This window comes from Rattus rattus, chromosome 4, assembly GCF_011064425.1.
Source record: "Rattus rattus isolate New Zealand chromosome 4, Rrattus_CSIRO_v1, whole genome shotgun sequence".
Classification (NCBI taxonomy): Eukaryota; Metazoa; Chordata; class Mammalia; order Rodentia; family Muridae; genus Rattus; species Rattus rattus.
Genome location: NC_046157.1, coordinates 159392467 through 159407358, shown reverse-complemented (window position 1 = coordinate 159407358; position 14892 = coordinate 159392467). Strand labels below are relative to the sequence as shown.

Below are 14892 nucleotides of genomic sequence, written 5' to 3'. Positions count from 1 at the left end.
TCTACCCCAAAGAGATGCCCATACTAAACATTAGTCTCAATCTTCACTTGTCTTTGGCATTTGAGGAAAACACAACCCACCACCCTGTTCTGGGTCCGAAAAGACTCTGTGCCAGCCCACCGGGGACAAGGCCAGGGTCCCAGCTCCACTGGAAAGGGTTCTCTACTGCTTGCTGATTGGGTATGGCTGAAGGCTAGGGGAGGGAGGCAAGAGTTGATCTCTGGTGTCCGCCCAACGTTGGACACCCCAGCCCCCTAGCCCATGAATTACTTACTCTTCTGGTTTGTACTGCACAAAGCCCCTGGGCTTTCTTGATTTTCACCTCTACCAGAATAATCCTGCCATTAATGAAGAAAGAAAGAAGCCAGGTAACCTTTGTCCAGAGACTCTGCCATCAGAAACTCCCTGGAGACCCCTCGGATAGGATAGCTTTCTTGGGAAGGTGGCAATACCCAAAAAGTGCCTGGAGGTGGGTGGAGGGGCCCTGTGTCTCAGCAAAGACAACCTTTTGACACCACAACATGATGCCACAAAAGAATGATTGAGAAGCTCACAGTGGAATTACAAAAGTAATCGCCACCCTACCCCCAAAATCTATTTTAAGTAATTTTATGATTTTTCTGTTGGGACACAATCATAGCTCTCTTTGGGGGCATGCAGCGTCAGGTTCCTACACCTACGAACACACACAGCAGGGCCTTGATGGAAACATGTCTTTTCAGATGATCAGAGCTGGAGCACAGGAGAACAAGGGATTGCAGGGATCGCTGTCTGCCCCAGTCCAGCTGGATAACAGCATGCGTGACTCCAAAGTCAGGAAGGGAACTGCAGCTTCCACCCCCAGCAGGTGATCATTCAGAGGCCCAGTCTGATGGCCCAACTGTACCTGCCTAGACTAGCCTCAGGGACTTCCTGAGGCCACAGGCCTTAGTCCCTCTAACCAGTTCTCTGGGTTCTCCCAACCTCTATACTGCCCATTCTAACCTTCCCAATCACAGCCTACTGGGAAGCCAATCTTCAGTGTATTATCATTGTTCTCAAGGTCAGAGTGCTCAGGCTCTGGGCAGCCCTTGGCTCTCAGGAGGTGAGTGCAACAACGGGGTTAATACAGAGCCTTCTGCTCATGGCCTGCTTGCTTCTGTCCCACAGCTCTTGGCTTTCTTGAGCTCCTGATACTTAATCACTTACTCACTCCCTAGCCACTAGGCTCCCATGTGCTGGGGCCTCTCCATGGCACAAAGCAAATACAAAGACAGTCCCAGAAGGGATGCAGACAATGGCAGCATTTCATTGAGAGGCTAATGTGCAGGGCCCAGAAGGGGACTTGTGTGGTCACGTGGTCTCTGAGTGCCAAAATATTCTGAAACTCGAGAGACAGGACAGCTCACACAAGGCATTCTGGGAGCACAAGGTTTCCTCAGGGTAGCAGGAGCAAGTCATAGTAAGTTTGAATCAAGATGGCAACATCAGATGTCTGTCTTGGAAAGACATTCCCTCTGAGTGCCAACACGGGATAGATCTTGGGAGGGCACGCCTTACCTGTGAGTATATGGCATCCCTAGCCACGACTGGAGGAGCTGGGGAGGGCAGTCCCAATATGGGGTAGCACAATGCAAATCTGAACTCCAGCCTCACCTGCTCTTATAGTGCCAATGCCTTGGGGCTCCCTTCTGGCAAATTCTCTTCTTTTTCTGGTAAAAGATCAACGTTTTTTGAAGACTACAGAAGACCAGTGGAGGCTAGAAACATTACCATTTAGTTAGCCATAGAGACTGGTACTTCTGAATACTGTGCCTAGAAATCTCCAAGGGAAGGTAGGAGGTAAAGAGAGGAGAGGGTCGTCCACACTATCCCAAACTCACTGTGCCCTGCAAGACCAGTATCACTGCCTGGGCCTTCAATGTTTAGCAGCTTCCAAATCAGCTTTATCCAAATGCACACAGTGGCAGAGCACTGCCCTCTAGGAACTGTCCCAAGGACTTAGTAGCAAAGGGCAGTGCAATATCACGCAGGATGGTACATCAGTTTCCTTCCTCCAAACTGGGTACCAGAGTTCTTCTCTGATCCCAGGGTTCTTCTCAAAGGGGTCTGAGGTGGTACAGGGAGGCTGGCCTCTGGTCTGGGAAAGGGGACAGAGTGAAAAAAAAAAAAAAACAAACAAAGCAAAGCATACAAACAAAAGCACCCTGGAGGTTTAGAGTTCCAGGTGGTTCATTCAGAAAGAAGAGGAAAAGGAACAGATGGAGAAGGCAGAGGCTCTCATGGCCTGTAGGAGGGCAGCTTGGAGCAGCCCCAGACAATATGGTGGGAGGGTACAGAGGGAAAGTCGGGGATTTTTTTTTTTCTTTTTGTTTGGTTACCTGTGGTTGAGCTCAGGGTCTCTTATGCATGACAGACAAGCACTCTCTTGAACTCAACTTGTAGCTCAAGCAGGCTTTGAACTTGAGAGTTTTGTTTGTTTTCCCCTTGGGGTTTCTCTGCATAGCCCAGGCTGTCCTAGAACTCAGTCTGTAGACCAGGCTAGCCTCAAAACTGAGAGATCTGCCTGCCTTTTCCTCCTGAGAGCTGACATTAAAGATGTGTGCCCCCACCAACCAGCTACTTGAGAGCTTCTTCACCTTCAGAGGAGCTGGGCTTACAGACCTCCTTAGGGTTCTCCCAACCAGAGCTGACCAAAGGAGCCTGTCAAGCTGCAGCCTCAAAGAGCCGTGAGAGGCTGGGCCCCAGGACAGAGGTGCTCCTGGGACTAGTTCAATTGGGGACTAAGGGAACAATGCCTCCAGACACAAGAGGCTTTCCACAGCCCATTAGGGCTGGTCAGGCAGTGCCCCACCCTTCCTTACTCCCAGGTCAAAGAATTGAGGAAGCCTGGGGAGGTACTAGGTGAAGGGTAACTCTGCAGCCAGCTGGGGTTAGTGGGGCTTGGAGACAAGCAGTGGTCATAGCCCAGCGTAAGGGTCAGGTGAGGACTGGCTCCAGAAAGAGTATGCCCAAGCTACCACTTTCCTGTGCTCAGCCCCAGTCACACATGTCTGCTCCATACCTCACTGCCAACCAGACCTCTTCCTGTGTCCTCTTCTGAGCTGGCACCACCTTAAACCCAGCAGCCTTCAGTGTCTTGAGCACCCGGCTAGAACCGGTGACCTAATTAAGGCCCCAACTGCACACACAGCGGTCACGCGATCTCGGGTACAACTCGAGAAGTGGTCATTTACCTTTTTCCACATCTCACTTACAGGCTTGTGCCTGAGTGGGTCAGTGGCTCTGCTGAAGGGAGCTCCAGGATCCCTCCACAGGTTCGAGTTACTTCCAAAGCAGCACATGGGGCCTTGCAACAAAAGCCGACTGAGCCCAGAACCTCTCTGTAGGAGGGCAGGGCACCTGGCTGCATCTAAGCCCCTGAGGGAGCCAGGAAGACCACGGAGAAGTGCTGGCCACACTTAACTATAAAGAATTAACTGTAGAGAATTAAATTAGTAGAGTGCTCACCTAGCGTGCATGAAGCTCCATATAAACACAGCATGGTGGCTTCTGTCTGTCTGTCTGTCTATCTGTCTATCTATCTATCTATCTATCTATCTATCTATCTATCTATCTATCTATCTATAATCCCAAGCAGACAGGAGTATCAGAAATTCAAAGTCATCCTTGGCTACACAGCAAGTTTGAGGCTAGCCTGAAATGCATTAGACCCTGTCTTTAAAAAATGTTGTTCTTGGTTTTATTTTTCCCCTCCTTTTAAAATGTCTGACTCCAGGACACCGAGGTAGCACACACCTTTAATGCCAGCACTGGGGAGGCAGAGGCAGAGGCAGAGGCAGAGGCAGAGGCAGAGGCAGAGGAAGGGGCAGAGGCAGAGGCAGAGGCAGAGGCAGAGGCAGAGGCAGAGGCAGAGGCAGAGGCAGAGGCAGAGGCAGAGGCAGAGGCAGAGGCAGGAGGCAGAGGCAGAGGCAGGGAGGCAGAGGCAGGGCAGGGGGCAGAGGCAGAGGCAGAGGCAGGCAGAGGCAGAGGCAGGAGGCAGAGGCAGAGGCAGAGGGAGGCAGGGCAGAGGCAGGAGGCAGAGGCAGAGGCAGGAGGCAGAGGCAGAGGCAGAGGCAGAGGCAGGGGGCAGGGCAGAGGCAGAGGCAGAGGCAGGAGGCAGGGGCAGGGGCAGAGGCAGAGGCAGAGGCAGAGGCAGAGGCAGAGGCAGAGGCAGAGGCAGAGGCAGAGGCAGGAGAATCTCTAAGTTTGAGGCCAGTCTGGTCTTCATAATGAATTCCAGGCCAGCCAGGACTACACAGGGAGACCTTATGTAGACACACACATGCACACACACACGTACATATGCACATACATACGTATGTATGTGTATGTATGTATGTATGTATGTATGTATGTATGTATGTATGTATGTATGTATATGGCTGGTTTTCCAGGAGGAAGAGGGGACCACACTAGAGACAATAACTGAAATACCTAAGTACCATTTGCTGGAAACTAGAGAAGCAGAAGCTATGGGGATTAGCCCAGTGAGGCCGGGACAAGCTAGAAGAATTAGTAAAAGAAGGTTGCAGTGGACCTTAAGGATCAGCAATGAGGAGTCTGGGCTTTGCTTTATGAATGTTCCGTGCTGCCTCTAATCCACAAGGACTTCTGAAAAGGGAATCGAGCAATGAGAGCTGGGTTCAGGCAGGATCCCTGTGGCTACAACATGAACAGGATCTGCCAAGTCTGACTTGAGGAGGGTGGTCCAGTGGAAGCTGGAGTTCAGGCAGTATGCAGAGGCAAGGGGTTCAGGGATTTGTGTCAAGGGTGGCTGTGACTTAACTCCTGGGGCCTGGAGTAGACACGGCATTCATGAAGGAGGCTCTTGATGCAGAGGACCAAAGGGCCCGAGCTATATGGGTTCAAACTCCAGGTCTGCTGCTTACAGACCAGTCCTCTGGCTCCTCTGTGTGATTTTATTTCCTTGCTGTCCGGTCCCAGCTTCCTGCTGGCACCCGGTCAGAGGACTGAAAGGGAAGAATGAGTTTGTGCACTACCACAAACCGAGCCTGTATACAGTAAGCACTCCATAGGACTCTATGCACAGGGCACAGCAAAGGGCATGGCTGGGGGCCCCAGCACTCAGGAAAGCCTGAAGCACTTAGGGAAGGGCAGAGAAAGTCACTGCCAAGACCATGCTGGGCAGGATCCAGGGCCAGTTTCCCCAAGGCCATGACTGAACTCAGCAGGCCCCCAAGGCCAAAGAGCCAGGGCTGTCAGCAGTGAGATATTTTTGGCAAGAGCTGTCCAAAAGCACAATGGGTATTCAGTAAGCAGTGTGGCAGGGAGGAGGGAAGAGAGAGACTGAGGGGGTTGGGGGTTCTCCTGGTGTTTCACCCTCAGGAAGGGGTGGAGGGGCCGGCACATGGCAGCCTGTAAGTCCTGAACATTATTCTCCTGCTTCTTGCAATCCTAGTTCAAGTTGGCAGTAGACTGAGGGTGGGTCTGTGACCTACCACTGGCCTTGGAAAGAGAAACCAAGCCACCACACCCACCAGAGATGAGGGTCACTACATTGGAATCAGACTCTAGCACTACTGCAGGGAGCCCCCTGCCACTCTACTAGGCCTCCACCCAGTCCCCACCTGGTCCCCAAGTCCCTGATTAGCCTAGGACCAGAAGTTGCTATCACCAGCGACCCAGGCCTAGTTCTAACCCAAAGAAGAAAGGGATTCTAGGCTGAAACAAACGAGCAAGGCCAGTGAGCTGTCTGAGCAGGTAAAGTCCTTGTGATGAAGGGCTGAAGACCTGAGTTCAATCCCCTGGACCCACAGAAAAGTGAAAGAGGAGAGCTGACTCCACGGGCATGTCTTTTGACTTCTACACAAGTGTGCCACACATACAGCAAAGACAATGTGTTTAGTAAGTGAAATAGCCCAGGGTTGAAGGCAGCTCAGTAGTAAAACACTTGCCTAGGTCCTGGGCTCTATCTCCAGCACATGGAAAGGACAGACAGACAGACACACACACACACACACACACACACACACACACACACACACACACACACCAAAAAACAACAAACAAACAAACAAACCAAACCCCACCAATCCAGTGGCCTCTAAGCCAAGGGTTAGAGACCTTAGCAACAAAATCACAGGCCACTACTGAAGGGACAGGGCAGGTTGACTCCACCCACTTTCAGAGGGGAGTAAGTCAGAGGCTTGACCCCCCAAGATGCACTTGATGAAGAGAACAAAGGAGGCTGAGAGGTGAAGGGAGTCCGGGAAGGGCAGGAAGCATCAGCGAGCAGTTCTCAAGGACAGAGGTGGGCAGAAGTGGCCGAGGTCAGCCAGCTGGGCCCTTCAAACCCAGAGGGGTGAACTGGAGGGTTACCTGAAAGCAGGCTCAGAAGACAACTGACATAATACCCCACACAGCCTTACATGGTGGCCAGTACTGTACCCATAGGCAAGAAGAAAACACAGGGGTAGATGGAGACTGCAGAGACAGACAGACTGCAGGATATCCAGGAGAAAGAATTCTAGGGGCTGGAGAGATGGCTCAGCGGTTAAGAGCACTGACTGCTCTTCCAGAGGTCATAAGTTCAATTCCCAGCAACCATGTGGTGGCTCACAACCAACTGTAACGGGATCCTGGTGTGTCAGGAACAGGAAGCTCATATACATTAAATAAATAAATAAATAAATAAATAAATGTTAAAAAAAAAAAAAAAAGAATTCTAAGAGCCACCCCCCTCCTTCATGATAGGATTCTCCGTGCCCCGTTGCTAACCCCTCCCAGGCCTACCATCCAGATTATCTCACAAAAAGGACCCAGAAGCACACACTCTTTCCTCACTAACAGAACCCCCATTACAGGCCATAGGTAAGGGAAGTTACCTCCAGCATGGCCAAACCCATTATAATATCACCTTCGCCTGGGTGGTCACTGGCCTGGATGGACCCAGGATGCAGTGCTAGCCCTTGGGATAACCAGAGGGGACACAGCAGCTACCACGTCCAGCTAGGATTTCCCTTTTACAGCAATCACTGGGGTTTTTTTAAAACTGCTTGGATCACTCCATTTCAAAGGACTGTCACTCAAATTCCCATAAGATACAATGCAGAGGAGACTCTAAGAGGATGAGGGGAGGAGATGAACATTTGTGCATCTTCCTGCTAGAGACCAGCTCAGGGTAGGCCTGGAGCTCCTTCCCAGGGATTTGGACCAGCCCCAGGTCCTCTTCCTTCTCCCACAAGTCAAGATGATTAAATATACAAACCCCAGTGTACAAGAGAACACGCTGAGTAAATCCAAGGTGAGTCACCCCTGGCAACGGCTGCAATCCAGGACTCAGAAAGGCCTTAGCTTCCATGTATTTTTCTCCACTTCCCCTATCCTGTGTGTGTGCCCATGCGTGTGTACCTGTGTATATGTGTGTGTGTGTGTGTCTGTCTGTCTGTCTGTCTGTCTGTGTCCTGGCACTAGGAATGGAATCCAGGGCCTCCAGCATGCTGACTGCACCCCCTTCTACCAATGAGCTACACCCTGGCTCCCATCCGCCCTATGGCGAAAGTCAATTCCCACTACAGCTAAAGACAGCAAGATGAGGCACCTCCCCCCATCTCCCACAAGAGGACACGCTTCACCTGTCTGACAAATTCTCAGCCAATCTAGAAGAGTTGAGGATGTAGCCCCGTGGTAGAGGATATGCTTGACACATCTGACACATGCAGGCCCTGAGTTCTCATCCCAGAACCTGTGTGTGTGTGTGTGTGTGTAGAAGTCTGTGTTTCCAGTGGCCAGTGACGTTCCAGATGGGGAATGTGGCCTTGGCGGGGCATTATGACATCAGCATTTCGAATTCGTAATAAAACAGCCACTTTCCCGTTGGCTAGCATTCCCCCTCCCACCCTCTCTTTGGGGAGTTGAAACACAAGCTCTCCCCACAGCGCTGAAGAGATACCCCAGCTGCATGCTAAGCTGCTGTGCTTGCCTGGGCCCTGCCTGCAAGTGGCTGTCCCCATTACCTTCCTTTGCCAGGGGCCTCTGGAGCAGCCAAGGTAATTAAAGTTTCCTGTCTAACCTTGACTGCACAGCCGGCTCTGATCGCATTTCAGCCGTGTACACACACTAGGGGGTCAGTTTCTCGTGGGCCCTTCTCAGTCTTCCTTTAAAATCAGGCCACTATTCTTCTGGCTCGGGCTATCCAGTGACACACTTACACGCTTGGAAACAGAGAGGCAACTAGCTCTGGCCGGGCTGCCGACGCCTCTGGCTTCCCACACTCATTAGAAAGTTGTCTTTCTTCTATAGCACACCATTTAGGACTCGGGACACTTGACACCTACTCTAAAAACCCAGCAAACTCCCAGGCAGGAAACCACACCCTCTCCCTATGCGAAGTTGCTTAAAACGGGGAAATCAAATATAAAAGACCAAAGAATATTTTCATTATGTCTGGGTGAATCTATCTAGCCTCGATTCCTAACAGAGAGTGGGTGTGCTTTGTGTGTGCTGGTCTAATCAGGTTACAACCTGGTGAGGGGCCTAGGGAGAGCAGGCGACATCAGAATGTGCATCTAGAAACTGCTGAAAAGTGAAATCTTGGCAGGCCCGGCTGAAGCCAGAGCGCTCTTGGCACAGAAGGAGCTGTACTCCATTGGATCAGGTTTTGGGAAGGTTAGTCCATGGGGACGGGGCTGGGGTAGCAGGGGCATAGCTTACTATGTAAGCTGTAAGTCTGAAATTCCCACCGGCCTAAAACTCAGTCCCTCCTTCGAACTTTCTTTCCAGCATCTCTGAGGACACACTTGTCTCGCCCACTCTCCTGAGTTAAGTAGAATCCCCTTCTCATGTTCCCTCAGACTCTCAAGATGTGACCTTGGTTGGAAACAGAGTCTTTGCAGAGGTAATAAATTAGGATGAGGCCATACTAGATTTGGGGAGCCCTGAATCCAGTGACTGGAAGCCTCTGAGATAGCCATGTGAAGAGAGGCAGGCAGGCAAGCAGGCAGACAGGCAGGCAGACAGGCAGGCAGACAGACACACAGAGGCAGACAGACAGACTGACAGACAGAAAATGAGAGACAGAGGGAGGAGGAGAGAGTTGGAGAGGGAGAAAGAGGAAGGAGGGAAGAAGAGAGGGATGGAGGGAAGGAGGGAGGGATGGAGGGAAGGAGGAAAGAAGGGAAGGAGGAGGGGGGTAGATTCTCCTGGAGCCCACAGAGCAGGCAGGGCAGAGCCAACACCTGCATTCAGGCCTTCAGCTTTCCCAGCTGTGAAGAATAAAGCACGGTTGTTTTCAGCTACCCAAGGTATGGGACTGGGTTCTGTAAGCTTCAGGGAAACAGGACAGAAGGACCAGACCACCACACACAGCTTAAAGAGCAGGCAGTCTATGGGTCTGTAGTGTGGTGGGCCTGTAGCCCACTCACAGTGAGATCCTGCCTCGAATGGCCAGAAGAGGAAAGACAAGCAGCCGAGCAACCAAAAGCACCCCCAAGCAAAGAGAATCATTAACGAAAAGGGCAGCAGAGATTTTTATGGGAACTAAATGACAGCCATGTGATTATCTAAAAAAAAAAAAAAATCTGAATAAAGGTGTATCAGCTCATTTCTGAAATCCCCACCTAGGCTGAGGCAGGAGGATTGCTTTGAGTTCAAGGCTAGCCTGGGATTCAGAGTGAGCAGCTACTTGCAAAAAAAAAGAAATCATAATGAATAATAAATATTTGAAAGTCAATGGCTGAAACCAACCCAGGAAGTCTCCCCAGCAAGTGTCAGCAAACTAGCAAACTGCCTCCTGCACACACCACACACACACACACACATACACACACACACATACACACACACCCCACAGGACAGCCCCATCTGCCAGAAGGGGAACCCAAACACGAAGGGCATTTAAGCTGCCTAGAGGAACTCTCCTGGGAGTGGAGGTGAGGCCAGGTTTGAACCTTAGAAGTCCAGTTCCCAGTCATGCCCGTTATAACCACCAAGAGTGGCTGGTCACCACCCAGAATGGCCGGTCAGCTAGAAGGGACAGTAGAAAGTTGCCTAACTGGTGACAAACTGGTACATTTTGTGTTTGGGTTTCTGTTGTTTGCTTTTAGCATGTTGCTTTGGGGGCAGAAGACTGGGAAGGGGCCCTGAACTTGCCCTAGCAGACCAGGCTCTCAGGGTCAGGAGTTGCTTTGAATGCACTGACTCCCAGGGGAGTCTGGGTCCCAGGAGCCCCAGGCCTGTGCTGGGTTTTCCTAGTCTGGCCCAATGCTAACAGTCAATGCTGCACTCTATGGACAAAGTGTGAAGTTTGGAGGGCCAGTGAGCGTTCAGGAGGACCTGGACAATTTTACATTCTCTTTTTAAAGTCATGCAGGAGGACGTGGGTGCAGCTTGGTTAGTGGAACACTCTTCTAGCATACACAAAGCCCTGGGTTTGATCCCCAATACTGCAAAAATGGAAATGGCGGTCCTGGCACTTGGGAGCTAGAGGCAGGAAGATCAGAAGTTCAAAGTCAACCTTGGCTTCAGGGTGAGTTCAAGGTTAGCTTAAGATAGATGAAAACCTGTCTCGAAGAAAAGAAGATAGTGATACAGAGACAACGGGGGGCTCACGCCTGTAATCTCAACACATGGAAGGCTGAGGCAGGAGCAATGCCACGAGTTCTAGGCCAGCCTGGTTATATAGTTTGAAAAAAACTGCCTCAGTAAATAAAATAAAACCATGCAATATTTTAGGCAGCAGAAAAGGAACCCTAACGAACCACAGGTCAAGTTAGAGCAGATCTGCAAATCTCGTTTGACAAAAAAAAGGTGGAAGCAGGTAGGGGAGTCAGGGCCTGCCCTCTCCCAGATAAAAAGCATTGGAGTACATCACAGGTCCATAAATGTATGTGCACACAAACAGCAGTTGAGGAAACAGAGAGAAGGACTCAGAGCCAGCTGGCCACCCTAAGGCAGCTCAAGGTGGAAGGCGGCAGGTGGCAAGGAGGCAGACCATCTGGGCAGGTCTGAGCGCAGGCACCTCTGGACCTTGCAGAGAAGGGGGTTGTATTCAGTCACCGCTGGTCAGGGCTTCCTGTCTCGCTGGGACCAGGCTGGATGAGAGTTAAAACCAGGGTGTATTGTGGGAGACTAGACAGTGAGAGCTCCTAGGCCAGGAGACACAGGATGGAGTTCCTGGTGCCTTAGGTATGGAAGATCCAGCAGAAGCACATGGTGGGAAAATGAACCCAGCTGGGGGCAGTCTCTCATGGACCCTCAGGAAGGTCTGAGCTGAGCGACCCCTGTTTCTATTAGGCATAGGGAGCCTGAGGTAGGTAGGGAGAGCTGGGTGCAGATGTGGGAAAACGCATGCATCCTTTACTTTCAGAAAGTGGGAAGGCACGGGGTTCAGTCCAGGCCAAAGGGAACAATTAATTTTCCCCGAGCTACTGGCTAAGAGCCAATTAGAAATAGTAACTCCCCCCCCCCTCACACACACACACTCACACACACCTTTAAAAGGCCACTGGAAGAAACCTGAGAGAGAGGGGAGGGGAGGGAGGGGGGGAGGGGAGGGGAGGGAGGGAGGGGAGGGAGGGGAGGGAGGGAGAGAGGAGGGAGAGGAGGGAGGAGAGGAGAGGAGAGAGGAGAGGAGAGGAGAGGAGAGGAGAGAAGCTGGCTTTAGGAAAGAAGAAATAGGTTGGGTTTGTTGGTGTACACAGGTCACCTCAACAGCTAGAAGCCCAGCCTGGCCTATAGAGGGAGACTTGGTAGGGGAAGGGGCATTGTAGATCAGGAGCTAGGCAGTCTCAGCTGCACAGTAAAATTCAGGCTGGCTTGTGCTATATAACATACCTCAAGAAACCAGAAAGGGAGGGAGAGGAGGGGAGGAAGACAGGAAACATGACTGTGTATCAGCACCTGTTGGCTAGATCCAGCCACACCTGAAGCGGGTGCCCCGGCTTTGTTTTAGGAGCCAGGTCACGTCCCTTTGTTCGTGCAGTTTTATTGCAGGTGACAAAGGATCTAACCTACACTTCAGATGGGCAGCTTAGCTTTGTAAAAACACCCTGCACAGTTTGGGCTGTCAGCTCTCCCAGGATCCCAGGTTGCACTTGCCTTTCCCCTTAGCTTGATGCTGGACCGGACAGAACCTGTTTCTTTTGCCAGTACCAACACTGCTTGGCTCCAAAGACTCCCTGACTGGAAGGCCCTTACTCCTCTCACAAAGCAAACTAACAAACTTAACCTTTGCTTCCCAGTTAATCCAAAAGAAGCTGGAGAGACCACAGAGCAGGGTGGAGATGACTCTGTCAGGACTGGAGGGACTGCTCCACAGGTGAGCATCCAGGCCAGACCAGCCATTCCCACAAAATGTAAAACCCAAAGAAAACCATAGGAATCTGTCAAACCACTGTGTCTTCCTTGACTTTCCCACCATCAACCCAGTCTCATTCTCTACTCTACCTTCCTCAGTTGCCAAACTGGACCCAGAAAACAGTGGCTGGGAGCCAGGGACTGAGAAAGCAAGGTGTCAGAGAATCAGCGAGTGTCCGCAGCTAGCTAGCAGGTGTAAGCGGAGGTGGTGATCACCACAGTGCCTTTAAATAGAACCTCCTTGTTGAGGGCAAAAACATCCCAAGTGCTTTTAAAGACGCCGAAGCATGACCTGGCCAGCAGCCTTCTCTCCCCCAGCCATTTTTCCAGTCTCAACCCAATTCTGGAAATAATATTAATAGCTTAGTGGGGCGTTTTTGGTGTACAGACGACTTTGTGGCCTTAAAAGGCAAAGGTGGGGCCAGCGAGAGGGCTCAGCTGGTAAAAGCACTTGCTACCAGGTCTTACCACCTGAGTTTGAGCCCAACACCTGCATGGTGGAAGGAGAGAACGGATTCTCACTTGTCTTCTGACCTCTAGAAGTGTGCCACGACACTTCCTCTCGCATACAAACTCACCATAAATAAATACATGTGATTTTTTTTTTTTTTTTGAGACAGGGTGTCACTATGCAGCCGTGGCTGGTCTTGAATTCAGAGATTGCCTCTGCTTCCCAAAACCAAATGTTGGGATTAGATGAGAGTGTGGCCACATCTCGCTTAGAAAGAAAAGCAACAAGGGAAGGGTGATGGGAGGGCGGGGCGGGGGAGAGCAAGAGTCATTCGCCTTTCCCTCTTCCAGGAGGGAAATGAGGCCAGAGAAGAGACCTCTCACGTGACAGGCCACCTATTGGGTCTTTGTATGCCCTCCTCTTGTGATGGGTGCATTCCACTGACTAGTGACTAGTGGCAGGCCCCAGTCCCCAGCCAGAGGCATCTGCCTGTCACTTACTGCCCGGAAGGGTAACTGACTAGGCAACGCCCCCAGGAGGCTCCTGCTCCCCACCACCACCACTTCTCCCCGCGCGCACTGGCCTAGGGACGCCCATGTGTCTTCTGAGTTTAACGCACCGTGTTCTCAGCCTACGTTCATTCCTCACACCCCTTACAGAAGACAAGGGTCAACTGTCTCTTTTGTTTTAAAAGATAAAAGACAATACAGCTAATTTCTCCCTTGAGGGATAAAGTTAGGGCTGGCAGGTGAGGTGCGCCCCGAGCTGGCTTCCTAGAAGTTGCTCAGAGCAAATCTCTGGATCTGTGGGTGGAGGAGGATGCGGGACTCCAGGGAGGGGTGGTTTTAGTGGAACCCTCTGAGCTCCGCCCGGGACAGAGGGCCCCTAACTCTCAATCCCTAGACTGACGAGGTCCTCCATCGCGCGCAATGAACTTGGTGCGCACGATCTGGCTGCCCTGGGCCAGATGTTCAGTGCACCCCTGAACGCCTTCACCTCCTTCCCTCACTGTCCTACTCGCGGCGCGGCCACCCCTCGCCCTGTCTCGGATCCCACGTTTTTTGGGGGGCGCAGGAGGAGCCCTCACGTTTTGAACATCCTCTCCAGATCCTTCAGGAGGCGGCGACTGAACTCCGGGAACTCTGTGTAGGGGTTGAAGACCTTGGAGCGGCGGGACCGCGCTGCGCCCTGGTGGATGTTCAGCCTGCTGCTCAGTTTGAGGTTCAGCTCGGAGTCCGCGTTGGCCGTGGACGCCGGGGTAAGCGGTTCAGGCTCCCGGTGCCGGGCTGGGGCAGTGCACGGTGCAGCCTGGGGGCTGTCCTGGTGGGTTTCTGCCCGCGTCTCAAGTCTCAACCGGCGCTGCAGCTTGCAGGCCAGCTCCTCGCTGGACATGGTGGCCGGTGGTGGTGATGGAACTGGGGTTCGCGATCCGGTACGAGGACGCAGAGGATTGTGCGCTCCTTGCGGGCTCGTGGCTTTGTGACGCTCGGTGGAGTCGCTCGGGGCCGGGCGGTTGGAAAGAACCGCGGGTAGGCGGGGCGGGCGGGGCGGGCGGGGCGGGCGGGCGGGGGGGCGGAGCTGCAGCTTTAAGGAGGCGCAGGAGCAGCCAGACCTTCTGCTGGACAGAGGACTAGAGGGTATTCGTGCGTCGGGAGTCGCGTTTGCCTAAACCTCTCAGAGGCTCAGACTTGATGCTAACCCGTCCCTCAGTCCAGACATGGACCCTGAAATCAACTCTGATCTTGCATCCAGAATCCGGGGCCTTAGGGAACTAACTGGTGGGTCTCGTGGTCCCCAGGGGACTGGTAGCAAAGACTGGGGAGTTGAGTTTTGCAACCGTTCAAGCAGTTCCATTCTCTTCTAAAGCGCTCCAACCAGGGAGCTCAAGGCCTAGGACCCTCTGAGATGGGAGAATTAAGAGCACCTGTGACACCTACACGTCCCCCACGTGTCTAGCAAGCAGCCATCACCCTGAGACCCTGGAGTGATAGATGCCCCTGGCAGTGAGGGGCTGCCTTTTACGTACTATTGAAATGTTTCCACACCAAACTAAAAATACTAGACATAAAATGAGAAAAACCTCCTGACTCCCCGGAGGTGGTGGG

General features: G+C 52.1%; 1 protein-coding gene across 3 annotated transcripts in view; it reads right to left on the bottom strand.

Moving 5' to 3' along the window:
• The window catches only part of Efhd1 (EF-hand domain family member D1), a 46579-nt gene extending 32318 nt beyond the window's left edge, over nt 1-14261 (bottom strand). The window contains exon 1 of one of the 3 annotated variants that reach the window (XM_032901553.1): nt 13875-14261. In XM_032901553.1, coding sequence (XP_032757444.1) covers nt 13875-14179 — 305 coding nt within the window. In that variant the 5' untranslated portion in view covers nt 14180-14261. Of the gene's footprint in view, nt 1-3043; nt 3115-13874 lie in introns of those variants that run through there. The other 2 variants (XM_032901554.1, XM_032901555.1) reach the window with 2 other exon arrangements.
• Between the last annotated feature and the right edge of the window lie 631 nt (nt 14262-14892).